Source organism: Chaetura pelagica, unplaced genomic scaffold, assembly GCF_000747805.2.
Source record: "Chaetura pelagica isolate M959 unplaced genomic scaffold, ChaPel_1.0 scaffold67, whole genome shotgun sequence".
In the NCBI taxonomy this organism is placed as follows: Eukaryota; Metazoa; Chordata; class Aves; order Apodiformes; family Apodidae; genus Chaetura; species Chaetura pelagica.
In genome coordinates, this window is record NW_009954107.1 from 2,890,943 (window position 1) to 2,917,957 (window position 27,015).

At 35.5% G+C, this 27,015-nt stretch overlaps 2 protein-coding genes across 2 annotated transcripts in view; both read right to left on the minus strand.

Annotated features, from left to right (window-relative positions):
* ZDHHC2 (zinc finger, DHHC-type containing 2) overlaps window positions 1-378 on the minus strand; it is a 33,193-nt gene extending 32,815 nt beyond the window's left edge. Inside the window, exon 1 of the mRNA XM_010002514.1 lies at window positions 117-378. Within this exon, the coding sequence (XP_010000816.1) occupies window positions 117-378 (262 nt within the window). The remainder of the gene's footprint in view (window positions 1-116) is intronic.
* A 7,920-nt stretch (window positions 379-8,298) lies between these two features.
* The window catches only part of MICU3 (mitochondrial calcium uptake family, member 3), a 62,291-nt gene continuing 43,574 nt past the window's right edge, over window positions 8,299-27,015 (minus strand). Inside the window, exons 10-15 of the mRNA XM_010002515.1 lie at window positions 23,004-23,104; window positions 21,058-21,229; window positions 17,446-17,554; window positions 16,661-16,818; window positions 13,170-13,244; window positions 8,299-8,538 (exon numbers count right to left, since the gene is read on the minus strand). Coding sequence (XP_010000817.1) covers window positions 13,176-13,244; window positions 16,661-16,818; window positions 17,446-17,554; window positions 21,058-21,229; window positions 23,004-23,104 — 609 coding nt within the window. The 3' untranslated portion in view covers window positions 8,299-8,538; window positions 13,170-13,175. The remainder of the gene's footprint in view (window positions 8,539-13,169; window positions 13,245-16,660; window positions 16,819-17,445; window positions 17,555-21,057; window positions 21,230-23,003; window positions 23,105-27,015) is intronic.

Below are 27,015 nucleotides of genomic sequence, written 5' to 3' on the forward strand. Positions count from 1 at the left end.
GGCCGCTGCTCTGCCCGGCGGGGGACGGGCCGGGCCGGGCCGGGCTGTGCTGGGCTGTGCTGGGCTGTGCTGACTCACTCCTTCCCGAAAAGGCTTTTGCATTCAAGCCATCGTACCGAAACACTCGTGAAACGTAGTAAACCCAGGCTGCGCCGCAGCGTGTGCACCCGAATTGTGGCGGAACGATTGTTGCAGAATTAGAAATGCCAGGCGTGGCCCGTAGTATTTCTGCAATCTGCTGGAGTCACTCCGAGCGGCGGAGTAGGAAGGGGCTGGTTGATTAAAACGTGCTTGGGCTTGGAAAAAAGCATCGTGTAATGTCCCACAGGGGAGACTAAGCACGAAGTAATCACAACCTGGAAGGCATACAGCTGCCATTGCTTAGGGAACAGGCGGGGAGAGAGAAAATAAAACCAGAAAACATGCCAAGAACGGTAGTAGGTGGGCTCCAGAGTATAGAACAGCGTTGTTAGCGTGTGTATTGAAGAGCTAGATTAGTATTTTTTTTTACCATATAGCTGCAGTGTTTTTATGTCATGCAAAATCATGTGCCCCTCATTACTGTGAGAGGAGGCTGAGCAACCTCAGCCACAGTGAACCAGGTGAGTGAGCAATACAGAATCATGCATTGAGAGGAAAATTACATGTCCCATGGCAGTAAATTAGCTTTGCCTATTTAAGAAAAAGGATTCATACATCATTGTGAACAGCTCAGTGAAACCATCTCTGCAATATATAGTACTGACAGAACAGAAGTGAACAAGATATGATGCCACTGAAAGATTACAATATAATAAGACAGATTTCTGTATAATGGTGAATAATGTATTATACGTTACAAAGACAAAGATATAGTGAATGGTACTGGAAAACTGGAATTTATATTCCTACCTACTGTATTTCAGAAAAGGGACCAAACCCAACATGACATAGACAATAAAACCACTTTATTTTACCTCTAATTAATAATGCAAGTAATCTCTGAGGCCAACATTTTAACAGAACATTGGAAGAATTTTACTTCAGTATGTTTCATTAAAACATCCATTGCTATTTAAAATGGATTTTAGAAGTACAAGGAGCAAAATTACCACCACTTGAAGGCATACCCCATGTTTCATGGGAAAAAGTTACAATAAAGGCAATTCAATTTATTTGATGGCTTTTTGCACTTACTTGGCAAGACCTGACAGTCACATCTCTCAGGTAGAGAATCATGCATCTCCTGTACTGTGTGTTTCTGGGGACACATGGCTGCAGTACAAGAAGTCAGCAGCTGGGAACTGCATGCTTAAGGGTGAATTAGTTTTTGTCTCATACTTGGGGGCTGTGAAAAGCTTTCTCCTATAAACCATGTTAAGATGCTGTATGTGATATGGGGCTTATTAATAAAACCAAATGCCAGGGAAAGATGGTAAACAGTAGAGAAGACTTTTTAAATGTAGTAATTGATTATTTGATATAATACTTATACAAAATTGTGTATAGAGATGTGGCAGTTTGCCAGATATGTGGGGGAAAAAAAAAGATGGTGTGTTACAAAGGCCTCAAATTATATCATACAACTTTTGGTCAGAGGCTTTTTATTACCCCTTCATAGAAATAGGCTTCTGTAGTGCAGCCTTCTGTGGCCACTTCCACCCTCTTCGCACTGCTCAGATTTCACAATAATTAGAATTTTTTTATTGTCAAGTAAAGGGTGTAAGTCTGCAAGGTGGCTGAGGAAGGCCCTCCTGTTGAGTTATGAGGTCCAGAATGGACCCCATTTCTTCCTGAACTGCTCAGGGAGGAGTCTAGGTGCAGCTAGATCCAATCCCAGTCCCACATTTGGTCAACAGTTTATGTCTAAAGGATTATCAGCAGCCACATATTGGAGTCAATGTTTGCCTATTTCAGAACTCCACCCATGGACTTGCACTGAGATGGTTTTGCAAAGTTGAAAATATAGTCAGTTAAGGCAATAGATATAACAAGTTTGGAATTGCCACTGTTAAGTACACTTACTGCAAAAATTTGAGTTTGAGTTAGTAATTCTGGGGTAAATTTCTGACAGAACCAGAGGCACAATCTTACCAAAGAGATGTCCCTGTTTGGGGAAGAAGAGAGGATTCAGACCCATCTGGAATAGCTGGAATTCTCTTCCTCAAAATACAATAAAATAAAATAAAAATTCTAAAAGCTAATTTTATACCTATTGATGAGGTGGGATTAGGTCACAAATCATGTGCTGACTTGTTCTTAGCAGGCTCATGTTTTCAGTAGTTTAGCATACAGTCTCTTCAAAGCTCGGTTTTTCATCAATTTGAAAGGTCATAAAATTAAAAAAAAAATAAGAATAAAAAAAATAAAATGAGCCACAGAAAAACTCAGCAGTGATTATGTTAAGAAACAGTGTTCTTAACGTATACTCTATTTGAATACCACAGTACTGCAGTAAGAGAGCATTTGTCAAGAAATTAATTTAGCTTTTATTTAGCCTCCTGGAAATTTAATATCCAAGGCTGGCTATAGATGTTCACATTTACTGTTCATTCCTGGGTTATGATGACTAGCTGGAAATACCACATGTGCATCTAGCTCATTACATTTCAGTTATAGAATTACACTGAACTCTTGAGATTGTCATTACTACAGTTGAGTGTGGAAAAATAAGACTTCATGTTATTAGATCATTTTAAGATTTTCTGTCCTAGAACAGTTTGAAAATGATAAAGCATGACACATTTTATAATCTTGTAGAAACTTTCTGATGGTTTTAAGCACAGTATTTCCTTCATTATTTGGTCAATTTAAAAAATCCCAAGCTAAATATATGCACAATACAGTGAATGAAAAACCCCACAACAACACATACAAAATGTTCTTAATTTAAGAATTATTTTTCAGAGAATTTGACAGGGAATGTATCGTTCATAGACTCTGAACATCTCCTCTATGTAAGCAATCTGATGGAATACTTTTCCCCCTCACCACGTGTCTCACACGTTCAGTGGAACAGCAAAAGGAGGGGAGACAATTGGACAAGAGTTTAAATTTTGGCCTTCATCCAAGTACAATGCACAAATCAGCAGCTAGAAGCAGCAATACAAGTAAACACGGATATACAGGCGCACAGTGCTCATTAGGGGAGCCAATGGCCCTAAAGGTATGCTTCCTGACCTTCATGACATTGTTGCTTCTCTCCAGAATGTTTGGCTGTTGGACCATACTTACCACACATAGAAAAAAAATATCTCTGCAATGTCTCTGGCATAAGATATCACTTAGAAAATGTATGTTGCATCCCAGCTGGAGTCAAGTACCATCTGTGTACACTTCTGGCTCCCACCTACATGAAAACAAGCAGCTTAGTAGCCCTCCCAGTCTCAGTCTAGCTGTCAGATGTATTTGAATTGAAGGGCTGGCTCAGGTGTATTCATTCAAGTAAATGGTTGCTCTCCCTTCATCCTAGCTAGGTACTTAATTGTTTGCAACTGTTTGGATGCCCAAACCTAACTGTTGCCATGCTATTTTAATTTTTTTCTTTCACTTCTAGCTCCTTTTCAATTAACAAAATCCTTCTTGGAATTTCATGATTGCTGCCTCTGAACTGATACAATAATGTATTTGTCAGAGTCTGCCTCCAGGGAAGTTGTTTAAAGTCATATTTGGGCTTATTATCCACCCACTCTTGTGTCACTTGCAGCAGTAATTTTTTTCATGGTATTGTTTTTTTTTCCCAGATGCATTACTCTTTGCAGTTTTTCATTCCCCTGATGCTTCCGCTTTTGCCACTCTAGGTGGGAAAAATTAAAACAGTTCTACTGTACATATCTCTACTTAAGCAAAAATCATGTCCCCTAGAGTGGCATCTGCCCAAAACAGAACTTTTAGACTCCAGTTCCTGGTCCTTGTACTAGGTTTTGTCAAGCAGTTTCCAAGTGCAAGGACATATTCTCTTTACAAGTTATGTTATCCCAGGCAGGAAGTATAATTTGATAGCAAGTACCAGAGCAGCTCAGGTCTCCCCAGATTCAGACTACCTTTATCCTGGTCTTTGTCTCTGCTTCAGGCAATACATTCCACCCCCTCTCATATGCTGTCCCCAGCACTAGTTTGCAATGGGGAGCTCTTTTTGGCTGTGGTAATTTCTAACTGAGACACCTTCCCCCCCCTCTCCTCTCATCCCCTATCACACATGTGCTGCTGGCCATGGAAGTGCACAAATACACAGCTCCCAGGAGCAACACCTTACTATGTCCCAATACTCACTACTGCCTGGTTAACTAGATCAGCTAGTTTGCCAATTTTAAACAGTCTGTGGTATTTCTGTATCCCCCGCAATTCTCTGCACACATTTGTTAGGGAGCCTGGCTGACTAACTTAAGGCTTGGTATTTTACTGCAGAGATTTGAATACCTGGAAGTTTAGAATTACAGCACTATGCTCTTTTGAACCTAGGTTGTAGCCTCTGAATCAGGGTTAAAGTGAGTTCTTTGTTTAAACCCAAACTTACAACCTCAGGCAAATCACCTAAAATCACCTAATAGTAAAAACTCTTGTTAAAAAGCATGGCTTATGGGTATAGCTGCTTAAAAAGGAGAATTATTATAAATCTATTGTCAGAAGAAAACTGTAAATAAAAAGTTACTTGCAATGGATAGCTATGAAACAGGAGCTGGAAAAGTTCCTGTGCAAATATATTGATTTAATTTAGCATCTTTTTAAGTTAAGGTGGACATATAAAAAGGTAACTCAACTCTGTAGTTTAAAAAAATAGCCCACACCACAGGAGTAACAGTTTATTTGCTTACATTGAATAAACAGAAACATTACTAAAACTTATATATGTTTAGTATGTTGCTGTTTCTTGCATGTTTATATATAAAAATTTAGATTTTTATATTAAAATGTATATTAAGATTTTTATGGAACTCTCCTAGCTAATAATGTTCTTCTGTGGGAGGAATTTTTAAGTCAAACTAGCAGTAAAAATCAACATGACCCATTCAAGATTAAAACATTCCTCCATGCATTCAATTGTGTGTGTAAGAAAAAGAACACAATATATCCAAGGGCACCATCTGCTGACAGGTTCAAGGTGCCAAATGCTTTCATGGATTTTCAGCTATGGGGAAAAATACTGTATATTCAGACCTCACATATATGAAAATATTATTAATACTTTTAGCTTAATTTTAAGGGGAGCTCAGACCTGGTATTACAACAGATCAGTTTTCTTTGAGATTCATTTTTTGAATAGTGAGCTTTTGGTCTGATTCTTTTCCCTCTGCAAGTATTAAGTCCATAGCTCTTTTGCCAGAAACTGTTTTGAAAATGTCCCCAGTCGGGAAAAAGAGCAAGACACATAGAGAATAGCACAGAATGTTGAATCAAAGCAAAGTGAAAAATTCCTCGTTTTTTCCTTGTTTTGTTTCAAAGCATCCTTGGTGGAAAAGAGGATATAGCTATTGAAAACCAGGCAGTTTGACTAACAGTATATTCCAGGTCACTGCCAAATAGTATTTCTTCAGGCTGATAGCTTTCTTTTGTGGCATACACATGCATTTGCAGTGGAAATAATTTGTATCGACTTACTGTCAGAAAGTGCAAGGAGGGAACTGCCAGTGAGATTTTAAACATCAGAGTTCAGACAGAAGTATTACAGAGCTATCCAAAGCTGCAGATTTAAATCATTTTATCAGAATTTACAGCTGGTCTGGATGTCAGTGGGCAGTTCCTAAGCATGCACTGATTATCTGTTTAAATTATTACAGTTTTCTTAACTTACAGAAGAGAACAAGAGCTGGTTTTGCAAAAAGCCTTCATTTACACAACTGCCACATAATTTAGGTGCAGCATACACATTGTTTCTGCTGCCAGAAATCTGTTGGCTTTTGAGTAAGGTTTTATTGAGCACAGTGGCTGCTGCCTATCCAAGGGGTGCCTCTATAGCAGATGGCAGGGCCCACTATGCTGCCTTGTTTTCACCTGTCTTTGTATGTCCAGCTCTTTTATACAGAATTCTGTGGCAGAAAAACAAAGCTCATTAAAGAAATTATCAAAAGAAGGAAAAAAGTACATTCTCGGTGATGATGAGATGCCCCAATTCAAAACACTTGTACATATCTGTAATGAAAAACAAGATTTTTTTTTGGTGATAAAAGAATCTGAATGATACACACTGCAAAGAAAATCAGTTTCAGGTGCATTTATTTTGAAATAAACAAGAATATTATATGCATATATTCATATTAAATACCTTATTAAATATGAGAAAAAATACTCTTAAAAACTAATCTGACACTTTCACATTCTATTTTTATTAAGTTATTATAGTTAGGAAATATATAGAAAAACTAAAATTGTCTTAAGCCAGCCATAAAAGCAAAGTGCACTATTGCTTAGGGCAGTGGAGGAGCAAGATGATGATGCTGCTGCTGCTGCTCCCTCAAAGGGGAAGATCACTGTGAGTGGGCAGTAGTGAATGAAGAGGAAGGAGGGGAACCCCTTCAATAACTCCCTGACCTTTCTGCCCATTTTTGTCCTTCATCACTGAAGTAGCAAATTGGGTTTTGCATATGCTGACAAGAAGCAGTGAGACAGTTCTGTGTACCAAGATGATACATTGAATACAATTAATTCCCTAAATGATCACACAGGAATTGCAGCTTATCCATGTTCTGTTCTGTCTTTACTCCAATTTATTTGATTTTTCTTGTTGTTGGTAGTTCAAGGACTCCAAGGTGGAAATTTGCTAAGTACATATATTGAAGTATTAACTATCCTTCAAAAGTCTTCTAACTGGCTTTTTCTCAGATAAAAGCCACATCTAGCACATTTTTTTCCCTAAAATTACCCGAGTGGGATTTCTTACTAAGCACCTGCCTTTTCATTTTGTGTTGATTTTTTTTTTTTCAGAGATCAGTCTTATTGTAAATGAAATATTTCTAAACTTATGTGTATTTACACAGATTCTATAAATCTTTTCACATGTGATGTAAAACAGTATTTGAGCAACATGTGCATTAAATACTATTTTGAGAAGTTTGCTTACAGGTATTTTGAGTAATAAAAGATTAAAAACCATTAATTTTGTTCTATTTTAATTATCAAACTCCACCAAATATTTGCTTTACTGATAACAATTTATTGACATAAATTTTTGTGTGTGTGTATTCAGCTAGAAATATTTCAAGGCACAGTTTGTTCCTAAAAACATACAGATTTATTGAACATCCAAGGACATAGATGTATGTGTTCATCTTTGTTTGGGGTTAATTCACACTATCTAACAATCATCTTGAAAGGGAGTGAGGAAAATGATGTTGCTGAATACCAAAGAAAAAATGTAGAGAATATGAAAACCAAATGTAACAGTATCCTGATCACTGTTTCAGTAACATCTAAACCCACACGGCATAAAAGGGCACAGCAGGTACTGACTGCCTTTAGTTTCTGTGTAAGGCCTAATTTATGTCTAACACTATTAAATAATATTATTTAGTGAGTATTGCTCTGTACTGCTGCATGCATTTAGGTTTTGCTTTGCCTTTTTCTTTGACACAAACACAAGTTATACATCTATTTGTCAGAGACTGCATTCCCAAGTAGCAAATGAAACAACTATAATTTCTATTCAGTGCCACATCTTATTTCATATAAAAGTGCACTATTCACAAGAAACACATAAAGTTTTACTCTACCAGAAATATATTAGTGAATGTATATATATGACAATAAATTTTATAATAAATAATACAAAGTGTGTGTTAATTAACATGAATTTGAACATTTTTACTTTACTTCAATATCCTGCTCATAAGACATCTTAAAAAATTTTAAAGGATAAATTAATAAACATAATAGTAAGACTTGGGAGATTCTGAACATTATAGTCCATACAGTACCTTTCATTCACATTACAACCACAACAGGTTTACTCTTTTTAAAAGTAACAGCTTTGTTAGCTTCTAAGAATTCAATCTGTACATTCAACTCTTGTATAACTGTTATGCTACGGAGTGTATTCTCATTCCCAGTTTAGCACCAGCTTTTAATAGTGCTGTTCTGAAAGCAAATTCACAGCCTAAGCTGATGTGGGGCAGTTTTCACTTCATTGCCAAAATGTTTGCCTACCCAGATGTAAAACTTAGTTTTGTTTTCTCTTGAATGACAAATGTATTTCAGAATAATAAAATATAATATTAAAAATGTATTCTTAAAAAAAACCTTCTGCCAATCAGGTGACAGTTTGTAATTTAAATAAAACACATACTTAAAAGTGGTTGTTAAAAGAGTTGATGATCACTATATTAGGTGAAAAAGAACTCCTGTATTGTCTACTGCAGCTGGAAGATTTACAATTCACCTGGGTTGGTTTGTTCTTCATAAAAATTCACAGGAATAAATAGTTCCAGCCAGTGCAGATAATCCTTCTGCCTTCCTTTATCTCAGTGTATCTCGCCTCCGAAATTGCTTCCATAGATCTCTGAGATGTTCACTGGTTACAGTCATCACACAAGAGTAATACTCCTTCCAACCATACTTTGGAGTCTCCTGTGAAAAGTGAAAATATACAATTGGAAAAGGACACCGTTCACTAAATTTCTTAATACTATATTAAATTTTACTCAGACTCATATACACTAGATTTATGTTTTAGTATTAAAATCACGAAAGATCAAATACTTCTATGGTTCAGAAGTTCTTCTGTATAATGAGGGTTATAAATCTATACAGAAGTTAACTATTCAAAATGCATCCTCACTTCAAAGCACAGTTCTGATTCAACAAATAGCCTATGTATATTAAAAGCTGTCAAAAAGGATTTCCTCTTTATTCAGGTATGTCCTGCTCTCTCTCTAGTTTTGCATTGGGCTTCTTCATGCCTTCATTGTCCTTAAAAATTCACCTCTAACACCACATAAAAAGCACAGAAAATGATTGATCTTCATTAAACTGAGGCATTAGCAAAAGCCAAATACAAAATAGGCAGATGATAGGAAAGCTTCTTTATACTAGGCTACCTTATTCCTGAACTGCACTGTAGTTCATTGACCTGAATGAACCCACTGAATGGAGAGGATTGTCAACTAAGGGCTTGCCTGGGCGGTCCACTAGACACCATGCTGCCTGTAGTTATCACTGCATCTCAGTATTTCTTCTGCTATTCTAGCTTCATAACTCTATTTTGATAGTAAATACAGAAAGACACAGAGGGGCTAATTCAGCTGGGGAAAGTGGCTAAGTAAGGAACAGGAATCGTAATTGTAGATAAGTCAGAAGCATTTACAAGTAACTAAATTATAATCTATCTTAGAAATTAAGTCCAGTATCTGGAGGTAAATGGTTACAGTGTCAAGGTGAGAGATTGTCTGATAGTTTGTTTTGGTTGAACTGCGTGAAGCAGTTAAACATTTTGTGACATCGCAGCATATTAAAACCAACCATCAGAGAGCAAAGCCTACATTTAATTTATTCATAATACTCATCTTGTATAATTAAAAACCACAGAACGTTATGCAAAAGTTTTAAATATTCAGAAAAAAACCCTAATGCCCAGCAGCATATAATCCAGACTTTAAATGAAATATTAGAAACAATACTTACATGAATGCATAATTTAGTTGAGATTTATGGTCAGTCTTACAAAAAATAAAATTATTACTTGCAAAATGCATTGCATTACTTAAGACAAGCATGTTCATTGATTAACTAGTGCTTTGAGATACAAATTTATTTTATGGAATATGTTCAGTGATATTCATGAAAATCTGTAAATGAAACACTGAAGTACTTTAACTGTTCATCTACTTATTTCTAAAGTATGCATTGTTGTTGTATCTACTCTCAGTGTACCAAATCCATATAAAGAACATTTTGTCCTTGTACTCTGCAATACTTTCACATTTCACTGGAACATTTTCCTCCTGCTGTATCCACGTATGTTTTTAAGATTCTCATCAGTTTTAGGATCAAAAGTCTGGATTCTGTAATTTTCAGTTACTTTTGTAAGATGAGTTGGGTGTGCCTATCATACATTTCCCTCTTTATTTACTTTATTTGCTTTAGAGAAGAGTTAAGCAACACTTTTCAAATAGTAAGCAACAGACTTTTCAAGTAGTAAGCAACTGTTTTTTAAAATACCTCTTACGATACATGCGTTCAACTGCTGTACATTAGGCAAGTATGGATAGTTAGTTTTTTAAAATACCTCTTACGATACATGTGTTCAACTGCTGTACATTAGGCAAGTATGGATATTAAAAGCTTTCAGAATATTAACTACATGACATATTTTGAAGCTGCTTGACTGAATTAAGTATTTATTATACTGTTGAAACATGACTACCAATGAGGTTCCAAATCCATGCTTGAGTCTTTAATCTCTTTATCAAAATTAAATTTCCTTCCCTTGTCAGTTCCAGGACTCTGCTTGCAAATATTCACTATTACTTCCTAAAAACCTTTAATCAGAAATATAGACGCTCCACAACATTCAGAACATCTAGGAAACAGTTCTTTTAATGCAAAAGATATTAAATAAATTACTGGGACTTACAGCTTATTTTCTAGATTCAAAATTGTGACATACAGTACTTATTTTCAATACTTTAGAAGTGAACAAAATTGGAATTACACCTTAAGTATCTCTTACAGGTTCTGAGAATGCAGTGTAATGAACAATACTTTCAGATGGACTTGAATCCCTCCTGAAGTTGGCCTCTAGCATCTTTCTTTGGAAATTACCTCTTGAAGGATTTTGTTAGACATTTCTTAGATAACCCTTCCATAAGGCATTCGCAGTGGAGCTCTCCTGTCAGCTGTTTGGCAGTTCCCCCTTACCATGTTTTTTTTGTTCTCCCTACAGCACACACAAAGAAGGACCTGCCAATGCCGAGTCAGGCTTCAGGGAGCAACCTCTACACTATGTCAGCAAGGCTGCCTGCAGGCAGGTCACTGCATTGACAACTAACAACTGACTAGTTTCTCTCTACTGTCTCCCAGGGTGTAGTGGAGATAACCATTAGTCAATTTTAATGTGGTTTTTTTTCCATGAGAATGACAGAACAAACAAAAATATCCCTTTCTAAAATCTCCACTGTATTTTTTCCCCCAGTTTAATCCTTGTCAACAGATGAGTGAATCAATTTGTTGCCTGAGTTCACATCTCTGTCCAGGTGTCCAGATATATACACTTAATGTTTTTACCAGTCTCTTGTTTTACCACCAAGCTGATTTTATTTGCCTTGATTATTAGACATAAGATTATTTTGTGTTACACTGCATTTTGTTGCAGTTGGTCACACACCCTGCATTGAAATTATTGGGAAAGCATTGTGACTGTGTAATATTTTGCCAGTTTTCCCATAAAATCTGTTCCCTATCTTGAAAAGTTTACAGTTTAAACAATACTTGATATGCAGTTACAATGTAGGCTGTGGCAGAATTGGCAAGGACAAAAAGATAAGGTACTTCTAAAAGGATGATTTTTAAAAAGACATGGGAGAGAAAGGAAGAGCCGAAAGTTTCAGAGATGAAATTACATAAAATTAATCTAAAGCCATTAATTTATCTTTATGTGACTGGTGAGTTGGATTACTAAAAATGTTTTAACTATTTCATTAGTCATTTACACTTCCTACTAATCAGGTGGAGAAACTAGGCGCTTTGTTAAGATCCAATTTCCTTTTCTGTGCCTCACATATCAGAACAATGCTTCAGTATGTGGGTTATACCCAAAAGGGGGAAGTAAAAGTTTTAAAAAATGTTAATATTTAATCAAAAGAATAAAAAAAGTCATATGGATGCTACATTTTAGAAGAGAAGAGCATAAGATCTCTCTGGGAGGACAAATCAGATGCGTAAGCCTCGACATGCCCCGAGCTATCCTTATAGCTGAATTTCAAAGAATCTGCCTGTTCAAAAGATGTGATGCTTCACTGAACAAAAAATGGTATGAAGAGTCCCAAAGACCACAACTTAGGATACATGACATGCTGTGCCACCGGAATAGGTCAATACTTTAGATATATTCCCTCTACCTTACCGAACTTGCAGAGGTGTACAAAAAAAAAAGATCAGTGGGGACTGGTGAGCTGGTGGGCTACTAGTCTGAGGAAACAGACCCACTTTCCATACTCCCATACTTACATTTTTGACTGCGCCAGAAGCCAAACATCACCTCAAATAAACAGGATCCAAGAAACTTCTGTTTACCATACTGACATTCCTTTCCTGCCATGCTGTTTCATGGTTAGGGAAGAAAGACTGAAACCAGCCACCCCAGCACACTCACTGGCATACAAGTACTCAGAGGCATATGAAAGGAAAGGGTGCCAATATGCTGATATATGGAGGCATCTGAAGACTGTTATTTGACAAAAAAATCTCAGCTTAACATTGTCTCCCAGAATTCAAAACAGAGGAGGAGGAATGACAGTCAAACCCTCCTAACTCAGGAGCACAGTATGTGCTGGCTACTCTATGGGGTCCACTAACACCAGACCACTGGCTACACTGGGTCTTATTTGTCATATCATACATCTCTTTTGTTCCTCCCCACTGAAAAATAATAAATCTGGGACATATATTGACTGTTAACAGCCTTTGTTTTTACACTGAAACCCACAATGTAATTGTAAGAATGTATATTCGTGTAGTGGATATGCAGAAACAGTCATGGTGGTCTTATGTGGGCACAGTGCTGATTTTTGAAAATTACTGGTACAGCATTAATTGAGCCAAAACCACATTACTGTTTTCTAAAGTGTAACGGAAAGTAGAATCGTTACCAACAACAACAACAAAAAATCTGCCTCTACAATTGCCACTGGTAAACACTTGATTAGACATAGGCACCTGAGAAATTACTTGAGAAGCGGTCACAGAACAGACAGAAAACAGCAACAGAAACTACAAAAGAATACTCTTCCTTATTTCAAACACAGTACAAAATCGCAGCTGGCTTACAGAACAGTGACAGTGCGAGTCAGCCATCGTGGCCTCCAGAATAAAATTCTGTTGCTTCAGCCAAACCCATAATGTGACACTTTGAGCGGCTACATTGCTTACAGTCAGATACCTTACTTCTGAATTTTGGAACAGGAAACAAAGCAGTGACAATTAAACATTCAGCCATTCCTGCAAGCACGCCAGCACACTCAGACTGGGCAGCTAACACATACCGTCATTCATCTGCTATAGAGCTCCTTCCTCACGCAGGATTTGAAAGTAGTGTACCTCTGTACAGGTTTGTAGCCCTGTGGAGCAGAAGACGGAGAAGTGTGCAGATGCAGACAACATGTGAAGGCAGCCAGAGGTAAGCATAAGACAACGGGATCATGAAAATACAAAAAAATGGCTTTAAGTGATGAATAGCCAGAAGATACAGTATAGTATGTGCTAGGTAAAATATTTATCATTCAGTCATCAAGTTCCAAATCTTTCAGTTTAAAAGTGGAATTTATAAAGGAAAAGGAAATCTTCTTACATATTTTAAATTTAAAAAAAAAAACCAGAAGAAGGGAAACAACTATTTTAAATCAAACAGCTAACAAAAATAAAGCTTTTCATGTTTGCACGTTTTAATAAGTTTATGGCAATACTCTGACTGACCACTTGATGGCAGCTTAATATACTAGTTTGTTTCAAAACTACTAGACCCAAAACAAGGTTTTGGATTATAACTCTGTATTCCTGAAAGAGAGAAATTTAATTTGATAAACTTTTTTAGACATGTGCTTCTCCAAAACTGTATCTAAAATAGATGTCAAAATCAATATTTATTATGTTCCTAAAAGGTATAGTATCTGACCTTCCTCAAGTTTGTAAGCCTATGGTTAAGCTTTTAAATTGGACAAAGTTAGTAGCTACTTACTGATATTTCAGAACTCCAGTTTCATCAGAATTCTATAACTCTTTGCTCTTAAATATGTTTGCTTTAGTCAGACTATATAACTACAAAATGCCCTTTTCTAAAATACACAGTACAAGTACCAAGCTTTCTGATGCCCTCAAGGTTCTGGGCAAATATTTTTAGTAAAACAACTTTTAAAAAAAGTCAGATTACTAAATATAAGATATCAGTTGTAAAATTGTACTTCAAATCACAGGCCTATTTTAAACCGTTATTTTCAAATTTTTTAGTGATAATCAGAGATTACACTGATTTGGGCAGGCATTAACTGTAGGCATTAATTGTAATTAACATTAAAATTAGGCATTTACATTTTATAAACAGGTTCAGATTTGTCATGGCAAAAATTTCCATGTTGCTACAAAATACTGCATAAGTACAAGCTATAATGTCTGTATAACAGAGCTGATGAAATCTAAATATGGATTCAAAACAGTTACTAACAAAGAAAAGGGTAGTGATTTCCTCCCTTATGAGGAAAGGCTGAGGGAGCTGAGTCTCTTTAGCTTGGAGGAGACTGAGGGGCAACCTCATCAATGTTTACAAATACATTAAGGGCGAGTGTCAGGAGGACAGAGCCAGGCTTTTTCCCATGACATCCAGTGATGGGACAAGGGGTAATGGGTGCAAACTGGAACATAGGAGGTTCCATGTAAACATCAGAAAAAACTTCTTTCCTATGAGAGTGACAGAGCACTGGAACAGGCTGCCCAGAGGTTGTGGAGTCTCCTTCACTGGAGACACTCAAAACCCACGTAGATGTGTTCCTGTGTGATGTGCTCTAGGTGACCCTGCTCTGGCAGGGAGGTTGGACTGGATGATCTTTCGAGGTCCCTTCCAACCCCTAGGATTCTGTGATTCATTAGTTTTGATTTACCACACATTTCAGCCCTATCCATTGTAGAAGGAGCAAGAGGGTAACTTTTACTTGTTCTGGCCAGACTAAATACCATGTAATTTTTGTGTACCAACAATAGGAAGTAATTCATGAGACTTTCCACCAATCTGTTCTGGGCAAATGGTTCTTAAGTGTTTTCTTCTTTTCTTTCTAAACTAAGATTGGAGTGGGTGGAGAATATGAAATAAAATTAAAAGGCAATTTTTTGGCACATTTTTTACTACTACCCACTCTTGGAAAAATCAGGCTTGTGTGACATGTACAAAAACTTCCAGGAAACTAATTCCTAAATTTGTTACTGTAACTCTCTTGAATACTACTGATTAGTGGAAAGAATGATTTTTTCTGCATAACCTAACAAGTCTGCATGTAAGCATGTCTGATATAAGTGATTTACAGGACCAAACACTTATTATCTCCTACGAAATTCAGGAGACACCTCATATCTAATTAAACTAAGTAACAATTTATGAAAGACTCTGCTTTTCTTCTGAACATCTCCGGCTATTCTTTACAGTTTTTTTTACAGTCCACTGGAATATTCTATAGTGGCCTAAGCAAAAGAAAGACTCATGCATAAGACTGATTAGTGCTGGATGATACAGATTCTTCAAGTTTATATGTGAATTCTGTCATGCATTTTGTGAAATAGAAACATGTAATACAAGGATTACTTAGTAAGCAGACTGTTTTCTGGTTGAATTTACATACACTGCACACTTACAATTTGGAGACAATAAAAACATATAAGCTGAACATCTTGACAGTTTTGAAACAATCATCATTCCCACATTGTAATAAAAATAACTGAGGACCAACAAAGAAGTTAGTTACAAATGCAGAGGTTGTTAGCCACATTTTACATTCAATCATAGTATTACAAAAATAACAAGCAAACCATTAGACTCAACACCACTTCACAGAAAGTTTAGGAAGCTAACTAAAAATTCCTAAAATGTTATTACAGAAATAACATACTGAAATGTGAATTTAGGAACCATAACACAGTTTAAGTTTTATGTCTAAGGGATTAGGTTGTCAGTAGAACACCATGCTATATTTAGTTTACATGTTAACACCTGTCATACGAAGAAAAAAATGTGACTTTTATTGATCATACTCTAAATACAAAGGTGTAAGCTACTATTAAATTCCCCTGTACTACGCAGAACCTGAAGAGGGCAGCAAGACCTATATATTTACCTAAAAGACAAAGCATGACTTACAACATTGTTCCATACGAATTTTTCTGCAAGTAATTTCCTGCTCTCTAGCTTCTTGTAATTTAATATATTAGTTACAGGGTTAAATTATCAAAAGCAACTTTGAACTAGAATACTGCATTGTTCAGTAGCACTTCGCTAATTCTTTACTTGAAAATTAAACTACCTTCTGCTGCAAGTCTTTCCAACAGTCCTTGTCAAACCTTGGTATTTTAAACAATGTTTTAGAAAAGCCCACGGTTGACATTTAACTAAACTGCCTGAGTTTGAGAGAGACAAACTTTCTTTTTCCTTGCAAACAAGCCAGACTAATTGCTAGCCTTGTTAAAATTCTTAATACCAATCTGTCAATCACTCAACACAGAAAAAATGACAGCATGCAGAGGATTTCTCATCTCCAATTGGGTTTGTGTAGTTTAAAGGTACATTATGTCCTCCATCTGTTGGTTTCTAATAAAAAAAATAAATCAAGAATTTAAGCAGGAATTTATTTTACAGACTACTTCAGGATTTCTATAAAACATATTTCTCTAAACACACATACTGTTGGTTTGCAACCTGCTGGTGCTAGAGGTGTTAAAGGAAGTTGCAGTAAGTAGTAAAGTGAACTAAAAGAACTACAAAAATTAGAATCCTTACCCTAAACCCTCGATTGAGTCTATCTTTCATAATGCCGATAAATTCTTTGTAACTCAACTGGTCATCTCTGTCAACATCAAAAATCTTGAACACTGTGTTCACCAAATGTGATGAAAGCTTCACACCTGTGGCTACATACACAGCACGCTTGAATTCATCTGCATAAAGAGAACATCAGAAGAAAAAATAAAATACATTAATCCACTTTGTGGTAACATATTTCAAAATACAAGTACACTTTTAACTAGACTTTTAAGCACCAAAAAAAAAAAAAGAAAATATATGAAAATGTGAAAATTAGGAATAAATTTCACAGTTCCAAACCAAATAAATTTCAACTGATATAAAACAATACTGCTTAATTGGTATTGATTATTTCACACAAAAGATAACAGTCTATATACCATACTATGTGAAATAACAAAATTAGAAAATTGTATTATAATTAAACCTGTGTTACATGCACACCAATAGCATCTACTTAATTGTCACAAAATAGAACCTAAGAAATCAAACACAGTGAAAACAGTATACACCTTTGCTAAGGTCACATGAAGCAGGACTGTGTTGGTGTTACTGAGTTAGACCCATGAAAATGGTATTTGAGGAGAGCACACAAGTCTGACTTGTGTGTTGGATTCACCTGGCACTCCCCAAGCATCTCAACTGTTAAGGATTTTCATCAGTACATACTTGCCTAGTTCTTTCAGTACCCACTTAACTAATTTGTTAAAAAATCTGTCTGTTTCGTATCAACAGATTTTTATAAAAATATAAATACTTACCTTGACCTATGGAACGACTTGCAAAATTATACATTTGCATTGCAATTGCAAAGTCTTCTAGGTTGTTCAAGAATTGGAAAAATGATCTAAACTCATCAAATGTGATACCCTAGAAAACAGAAGAACAATATGCACCTTAAGAACTACAAGTAGTGATGGAAACTGAATAAATAAACCTTGCAGTGACAGGTGCCTACTTAATTTAAGAATAGCTACTACACTGATTGAAAAAAACAGAGATTTGTACTGAAAGCCAGTAAAGAACTGTAGCCTCTTGAGGAATGTAAGATGCCCTTTCTCTTTGCCACTGCAACCAATAGCAATTCTCACCCAAAAAGCAGCAAACATTTTTTTTTTTTCCCTTGCTTAAGGCAATCTTTCGGTATTCCAGGATTATTATGGTATGGCAATTAATATTGACAATAAGAGTCTATGTTTGTATGAATATTGGAATATGTTTACAACTGAAAACCTGCAAACCACTATTATACATATGTGAGTGTGCTTGCTCACATAAATACCTTCATTAATACACGGTATGATCTAACTTAAGCTCGGTACTTCAACGTGAAGTTTCTACATCTCCAGATTTAGACACCTAAGTCTCTCCAGTTGATACTCCCAAGTATCAAGTATTGCAGGGTTTAAAAAAAAAACAACTTTTGCATTTTGACTAGACTTCAGAATATCATGTGACAGTCCCTCCGAAAGTGCTGTTGTTAAAACAGCTATTTTTTTCTTCTTTCCTTATGATATTTGTTCTGCTTTTCTCTCAGCTACAAATCCAAAGACCAGATAAACTACCTCTAAATCCATTTTGAACCTTAAACAGACTTTGAATTAAGCCAAGACCTTTGCCTGTATCTGATTCTCCATGGTCTGTAAGCCATTCTGAACATGGGACAGTATTTTTCATCAAACCTTGATCTCCCTCGCCTCCACTATCATTCCTGGCTATTCTTCTTTCTGCTTTTATCCTTTTATTCTCTTTAGCTGCCTCTTTGAAAATTAACTTGAAGACAACAGAAAGACCTGTAAGCCTTTCTGTTCAAACTAAACTCTTGACTTACATCTCTCTTCAAAGATACAAGGTCATTATGGTACAGTGAAACAAAGAAAACATACTGAAGTAAGTTTGTGTCAGAGGAGAAAGTGGCAGAGGTTGGGCATAAACCCATATGAGAGAGCAAGTACCATGGAGATTGGAGAGCCTGACCCCTTTCCAACACAAATTGCTCTTCTCAACAAGCATACTTGTTTTCTGTTTCATCCTTTGCAATTGGGAGGAAACTGTCATAGATGCAAGCAGAACTACGTCCTTATTCTCCTTTCAATTTTTACTTTAAAAGCTTAATTTACTAATACTGAACAGTATTGTCATCTTGTTCTGTTGCATTTGACATCTCATAGTTTCTATCCAAGTTCTGTTTCTTGCACTCTCTTTAGACTAAAAGCTCTCTTGGACTGGACTGATTTTGTCACATATCTGTGAAATACCTAGCCCCCAACTAGGACCCTCAGGTAATATGGCAAAACAGCAACAATAGGAAATGGCCATCAAAGTCTTGAGCTGACATCTTTAGGTTTACAAATATTTTGAAAAATATTTAATTTGCACCAATCTGTCTGTAAAGATTCTGATGTGAGAGATAATGTAAGAAGCCAGGCTACTACTACTGCAAAAATCCTAGCTCTTTCCATGTAACTAGACAGGAGATTATCAGTCTGGATGGAAAATAGCCCTTGCATAGGAAAGGCTGAGAACTACTGGTCTACAAACCAGCCTTCTTGCAGCTTCTGTGTGATGAAAACTGCTGCCATGAGATGCCATTGTAGATGAAGGAGAGAGATGAAGAAGCCACATCCACAGTCCACAGCTAAACTGTAAATACTCCACAACATTCTAGCAATGAGAAAAATATCTGACTTTATTTAAGAGTTCTACAGTTTCTGCTGAAATCATCTGCAATCATACATGTTTATTTATTCTCAAAGAAAAAAAGCAAAGGATATGGAAGAGGCAGAAGGGCAGGCAAAATGGCACTCAAAGAGAGTTGGGCATACAGCATTCTACTGTCTCTCTCCTTTCCTAGGACCACATCTTGTTCAACTGGTATCTACAGTAACATTTCATATTTGCATACATTTTGCATTTTGACATAGGAAGTTATCTATGTATAAATATCCCAGAATTTCCCTACTGGAACCTATTTATTCCCTATGTAAAAGGAAGCTGTATTTTTTATTTATTTGGACAAAATGTATCTTTCTACAGCAAAGGAAACTCTTACATTAATGCAGCAGTGCTGTTAAAAATGCATAAACTTTCTTTAAGATATGATATTTGTAGTAATTCAAGATGGCAGCTTAAGTGAATCACTGCTTGATGTGTAGTTAGTAAAAGAAGCAAAAACCATCCTGTGAGTAGGCAGCGAGTCAGCTGAACTTTTTAATTTACCTCCAGTACAACAGATGATTATGGTGTTGCTTTAGAGGCTTCTACACGCAGCACCATGAAAGATTAACATTGCCAACTCTGAGAGTAGCTGCCTGCTACCTTTTTCATGCTAGATTAATTTTTCTTCTAAATGGAACCTCTTGTTTGTATTAGTATTGCAGCAGATCACTGTAATAAAACAGTTTTAAAACAGTTTAAAAATTATAATGTTATTACAAAGTGTAAAAAAGTGCAGATACATGAAACAAAGCCTCCATGACAGTAAGAGGCAAAGTCCCATTCTCAGAAGCCTTTGGCCAGTACAAGAGATGGCACAGGCATTTACTTTTTCCATTGTACTGACAGCACATTTACCAAGCCAGTGATATGGAGCTATGGAAAATGGCAATGTCTTGTTTTACTGAATGATGGTATAGGATATGACATACAGATATAAAGCACTGGTCAAGTGCAAGGATATTCCCAGGACACAGCATAAGTAAACTAATAACTGAGTGACACCGCTTTCTATGTGAAAGTTTTCCTCAGCTGATGGTCACCCACCAGAGACTGAGAAGAGGAAACTGCTGCGGAAGTCTTGCTATCAGAACAGTGGCACTGGAAGACTTAGAGATGAACCTGAAGAATAATACTTCCTTGTGTTTTAAAGGATGTGTCTTTATTTGTATTTACTTAATCAACTTCACCTTTGCCATTCAAAGAAGTATTTTCTTATACCCACAACTGTCAATATTTTTCAGTTACCCAAGTGATACTTATATTGTTGTTATACAAACCCATATGGACATTTTTTCAGATTTCCATGTATATGGAAACCTTGATTTCAGCCTAAACAAGTAACATCTGGGAACCATACAAAAAGAGCTTTATACCATTTCTGTTGCACTGTCATGTAATACAATGTTTGTTATCTAAACTTCAAAAATATTACTGGCTAAATCCCACTGAACAGAATTCTATGCTATTAATCCCTCTACTTTTTATTCAGCAAGTAATCTGAAAAACAAAAGACACACAGCTAAGTATCAGAATAAAATCATGGTGCTAATTAATTCAATAATGAAATCTCACTTAATCCAACAAGGCTGTATTTTCATCTTGATGAGAGTGGGATTGGTTGCTGTGGCCCACTGCTGTCCTAGCTAAACAATTACCTTTTCTTCAGGAATTGTGCCACGCAGATTTTCCAGGTAACTTGATGTATTTTCCACATTTGTATACCTCAAAAGAATATGGGCAAAGTCTTCCTCACTGATGGTGTTCATCCCATTAGAGTAGGAAAGGAATTCTATCTCTAGAACCTCAGTTTGTAGGTTATCCATAAACCTAAAGCACAGATATAAATATGAAGAAACAGTAATACTTTATATTTCTAGTATATGTGTCCTTAAAAGACTCACAGAATATAAAGCCAAAAAGCATTACATAAATTAGTTACCTTTTCCTAGCACTGATGGAAAAATTGATAAATCCCTTATCTATGTTGATGTCTAATCAATACAACATTCTTTACTCAAAGATGAAGTGTTTTAGTATTAAAATTACTCAATACTTGCATTTCTAATTTACTTCTAGTTTATGTTTGCTTAATTTTATTCTTCAGTGGGCCACTGATATTTATTCTTATATATTAGACTAAAAATTCCATCTCAGTACTAAACAAATTCCCAAAACTTATTCCCCATATAGTTACTTACAGATTGTGAGTAAAACTTACCTCTCCTTTTCAACAAGCTGTGGTAAGCTCTTGTTTGTTTTTTTGTTTGTTTGTTTTATTATTTTTTTTTTAATATTTCACTATTCTTATGTTACTCCTATAAACTCTTCCTATTTTAACATCACAGATTATTTTCTGGACACCAACACTGGACAAATTATAAAATGGAAAGGAAAATACAATGTCCCTAATTCTGCTTGATGTCCTAGTCATACAGCCAAGGATGAAATGAGCCCTATGGTCACATTACTATATTGGGAGCCCATGTTCATCTGATTGTCAACCCTAACCTGAAACATCTTGCTGTTACAGGTTCCCTAGACTTTCCATCCTGTAGATGTTGATTACAACACTGCTTCCTAATACATAACTTGACTTCCAAGAACTACGAGAGCTCAAATCAAGAGTATACCCAGGCAACTGTGTAACTGCAAGGTAAACATACAACAGTAATTTCCCCACTACTCCACAGTTTAAGGTTTTTTTGAGCTGGTATAGTAGTGTTGAGTAAGACTTGATAGATCCGTTTTTCATGAATATGTCTATTGGGTTTTGACTTTTTTCTTACAGGAACAGATGGACATTTTAACTAGATGCCTTTTTCAAAAGTACCTTCTCTTCTGGCTCTTGTTTTGAACTCGCATCATGACTTCACTTGATGACAGTTTTTATATTGTGTGAAACACTGAATACTTTTCAGAACATACATAATTTTATGGCAAAATAATTTGTAAACATCTGATTGATTAGAATGCACAGTTAAGTGATAACTATAAATACAACAGGAATTGTGAGTATTTACTGAGGAAACAATACCCTAACATTTAATCTCTTTCAGTCACACAGAAACATACAGTTTCATGGCTCTGTTTTCACAGCACTCTCCTTATATTTTTAAATTCTATTTTAACTGGCATAATAATTAAGCAAATAGCTTCCACTGTGTTTTTGCTTTTTCTGGAAGAAGCTTGATCTACACAGTACTTTCAGAAAAATCTTTACATTTAAATATTTTTTTAAGAGCAGAGATGCACATTAAGTTTTTTTTAAGCACTAACAAAGAAGGGAAAAAAAACAAAAATAATTCAAACCCAAGAAAAAAGTTCCTAAATACCAACAAGGACAGAGTTGGGGTATAACCTCTCCACCCCAAACCAAATATGCAAACAAGTGCAAACAAAACATGCAAATGCAGCAGTATTAGTACAGGACTTTTTATTACTTATTCATTTACTGTTTTATTTTGCTTCTGTGTATAGAACATATACAAAGGGAACACAGAACTTATATACATCTTCATAAACTACGTGTATAGCAATATAATACAAATTTTAAAAGTATGCAAGTATTTTTTACAAGGAGTTAATAAAACTGGAGACTCACCTATAAAAATCTTCAAAGTTGAGTTCAGCTTTTCCTTTCTTGCCAAAAAAGTGTACAAGCAGTGTAGTATCTGACAGTGAACTTGAAAAATCATCAGCACGCTTAAATATTAGAATAAAAAAAAAATTAAAGGCCATGACTGGATCAGTTAAGAAGTATAATCTGAGAATGCCTATCATCAGGATAGACCATTCTATTAAGAGCTTGTTTTATGTTCAGAGTCTTAAAGAGTTTAGTATTCAAATCCATTAAATTAATTTAGTCATGCCATTTCACACAAAATAGCACTAGGTTTGTAATTGCATTTAGTAGAAAACACTTAAAACAGCAATACAATATAATGGAAACTGCAATGAAGGGGAAAAAACCATGAAAAATAAAACCAGAAACTGTTGAGGAAAAAAAAGTTTTAGTCAGATGAGATAGGCCATAAAACTAACTCCCTTTGTACACAATCTCCTTTCCCTTCTACTATGCAACTATAAAGAAATTAAAGGATGTTATTTTATATACTCATTTTAAATTTCACAATCAAGTACGGGAAAATATTCCAAAACCACTCACATCATTCAGGTGTACTTCATAGCATTCTTTTCTACAAGCAGCATATTACTGAATTTTAGATTTTATTGCCCAAATACATTTAAAACAATAGAAAATTTGTAATTATAAAGTGATAGTTTGATGAATCATCTTTAAAATGTTCCTTATGTACATGATGTGCCATGAAAAACTATTTCATATCTACATTCTCTGAAATATACTATATTATTTCTAAATTTACATACCGATATGTAAAAAAATGTACAATGCAATGTCCATTAAGAGTACTTATATATCAACAAGGAACAACATGAGGCAGCAACAACACAAATATTTTCTTTTCAAAATCTAAGAACTAAAGAAATGAGAGGCTTTTCTGTACTTTAGTGTAATAGGTTTAGGACTCTCAAGATTGTATTTCATGTTACCAAGCTTCCTTTTTATTCTTATACCCTTCTCCAGGGAGAAATAATATGACACAGTATATATATCTAGGTAGAGAGAGATTTCATGTCCTTCAATTAAGACAGCTCTGCTCATCAGGTGAGCAAACTAATTCAGAATATTAATCAGTATTTGTCTTTAATATTGTTGTCCTCCACTAAAGGACACAACATACTGAAATGCAGATACCCTGATTTCTTACATCTTTTAAGCAATTAAATCCCTAAGCACATTCAAACAATTTACCTCAAGTATGCTGAAAAGATATCAAATGTTAAACTGCAGCCTTTCATCTTGCAAAACCATTTAAAAACCTTAGACTTAGGCTGAATTCACCCATATCTAAAAACATTTTTAAAAAATACAATCTAGAAGTCTTTTCACAACTCCCATTTGGTCAGACTCAGTAAATAAAAAAAACCCCGAAACTAAATCCTCTGCAAAACTGCAGGCATCTGAAAACTATTCCTGGGCTCCTTCTGTATTTATAGCATTAAATAAATTATCTCTTTTTAGGGGCAAGGATAAGAACAAAAGCCATAATACTTTAAAAACATTATCTGTTGCTCATAGTAAAATGAATTTCATTTTAGTTCAGTGAAAATGAAATTACCAAAGCCACCTGCACATAAACAAGTATGAGCCTTTATTTTGATCTAATACATTTTGTAGTCATTGAGGAACAAGAATAAAAACCTGCCTCATTTCTTTTTACCTTTATACTAAATGTAATACAAATATAGATACAGATACAAACAGGAGAGTGTTTCAGTCACATTATGGGCAACACCTCCTCCTCTTCCTAACCTGAAGAACAGTATATCTGCTTATATTCTGCAAAATTAAGTTCAAGATTTTGATTAAAGCGGGTTGACTAAACGTAAGTTACACAGATGAGCAATGGTCCATTTCTAGAAATATATTCTGAGAATGAAGAATGCATTTTTCCTCTGAATTAATAGAAGATTTCTTACTGCAAGTCCCTGATTTTTCAACAGTAATAAATAAATACTGATTTTCAGTTTCATTTAGTAATTTAAGAATAAGGCCATAGACTGAAATCAGTGATAACTGGCAGGATGCAAAATTAGGAATTGCAGAAACAATACTGCGAACTGTCCTAGAAAGAAACTGGATGAGATTAATCACTTATTTTACTCCCAAAGAGATCTTCTAAGTTGACCTCCACAACAAACTTTATTTACTCTCCATTTCAACTTATACAAGGCCTTCTCAAAAGGCTGTGAAACAACAGATGCCAGTGTCACCTAGTTTATGTCACTTTCTTAGTGCAGATGGCTATACATAAGAGAGCACCCGGGAGAGATAAGAACATGGATGAAAGCCAGCCGGCTCAAACTTAACACAAGCAGAATAAAGATTACTGTGGTGTGAAGTGGGAAATTTTAAGGGGAGCAAGTGCAGGACATGATTTTTCTTCATAAAATGATTTACAAATGACCAGAGTGACTTTTTATACATTTTACACATACTTCAAATCAATGTTAAGTATAGGTGCTGTTAAACTCCATTTACACTGTAGTTACAGACATCAGTCTGAAGCATTAGCTGTGAATAAATAAATGCTCTTTTCAAATTAAAAATAAAATGCTCTTTTTTATTAAAAATAAATGCTCTTTTCAAATTAAAGGTCTGTAGAGATTACCAGATTTAATTCCATTTACACTTGGGACTGAATTCATGCCAGCTTACTGTAGATTAAGGTGACAGTTCGTTCAGAAACTTCAGTGCCTCAAGTTCCTTAAACAGTCAATGAAAAGAATGGTCCTCTCTCCCCTCTATGTCTCCTTTAGCTGACTAGACAAGAACACTGATGTTCTGAGTTCTAAAATTTGGTGGAATAAACAAGGACTAATAACTGGACTAATAGTTTAGGAGCTCATTAGTTTAAAAGTCTGGAAAAAAAGGCTGGATATACTGCTTTACTGGAAGATTACTATGAATATATTATTAACATGAATGTTGCTATAAATATTGGTATAAACATGAATTCTCTAACACTTGCTTTCGAACAAAATAAAACATAATTAACTCAAGCTGAGAGAGGTAAAGAGAAGACCCAGATACCTGGGAAATATAGGTTTTACCTTAGGAGAAAAATAAAAACCCCTGCTGTATTTAGCCTACATTAATTAAAAGTGATGGCTATGATTTAGTTAATAAACACAATCACATGTAAGAAGATTAAAATTAAAGAGGAAAAAGCCCTACGAAAATTAAGGGACAACAGACTGGTATAAAGGGACAATGAGTAAATTTAGCCTGGATATTAGAAAGAGTCCATCCAAGTCCTCAGGTTATTCAATAGCTTCTGCAGAGGAACAGCAGGGACAAAACACTAATTACTTTTAATATGGAGCGCACATTGCTTATGAAGCAAAGAAAAAGATTGTTTTACCCTGGAGATCCGTTTCAGTTCCTTGGTCTTTTCTCATTATGATCCTGCTTATGAAGCATGGGACTTGAGACCAGAGTCAGTGGGGAGCTGCTGTCTGTCCTTTAATGCCACCACCAGCAGAGCAATCACCCTCACTGTATGGGGCACAGAAAAGCCTAAATGATCTAGTTTTCTGACCCTCTTATATTATCAATACAAAATAATGTCTTAATTATCTGAAAGCAGAGCATGAAACAAGAATCTTATTAGAATTAAAAGAACTATGGAAATTAATTTGACAGCTCAGTGATATTGCTAGTCCTCCTTAATGATTGTGTAATACTACAGAAGACTAACATAGTGATTGCCTTAAACCTTTCCTGGTTTGATCCAACAATTAGAACAATCTTCTGTGATACAGTTTTTGTGAAGATAAGCTCTCAACATACCTAAAAAGCACACTAAGGACCTTAAGATTAAAAGCTTAAAGGGATGCAACTCTTATTAAAATTTGTTATATCACTAGACCAAGCCTAAATGACAAAGGTTTCCTGAATTCTGTAACTGTGAAATACTGTCTCTATTAGTGTTAAAAAATGTTTCTTACAGTAAGAACTAAAGAGGACT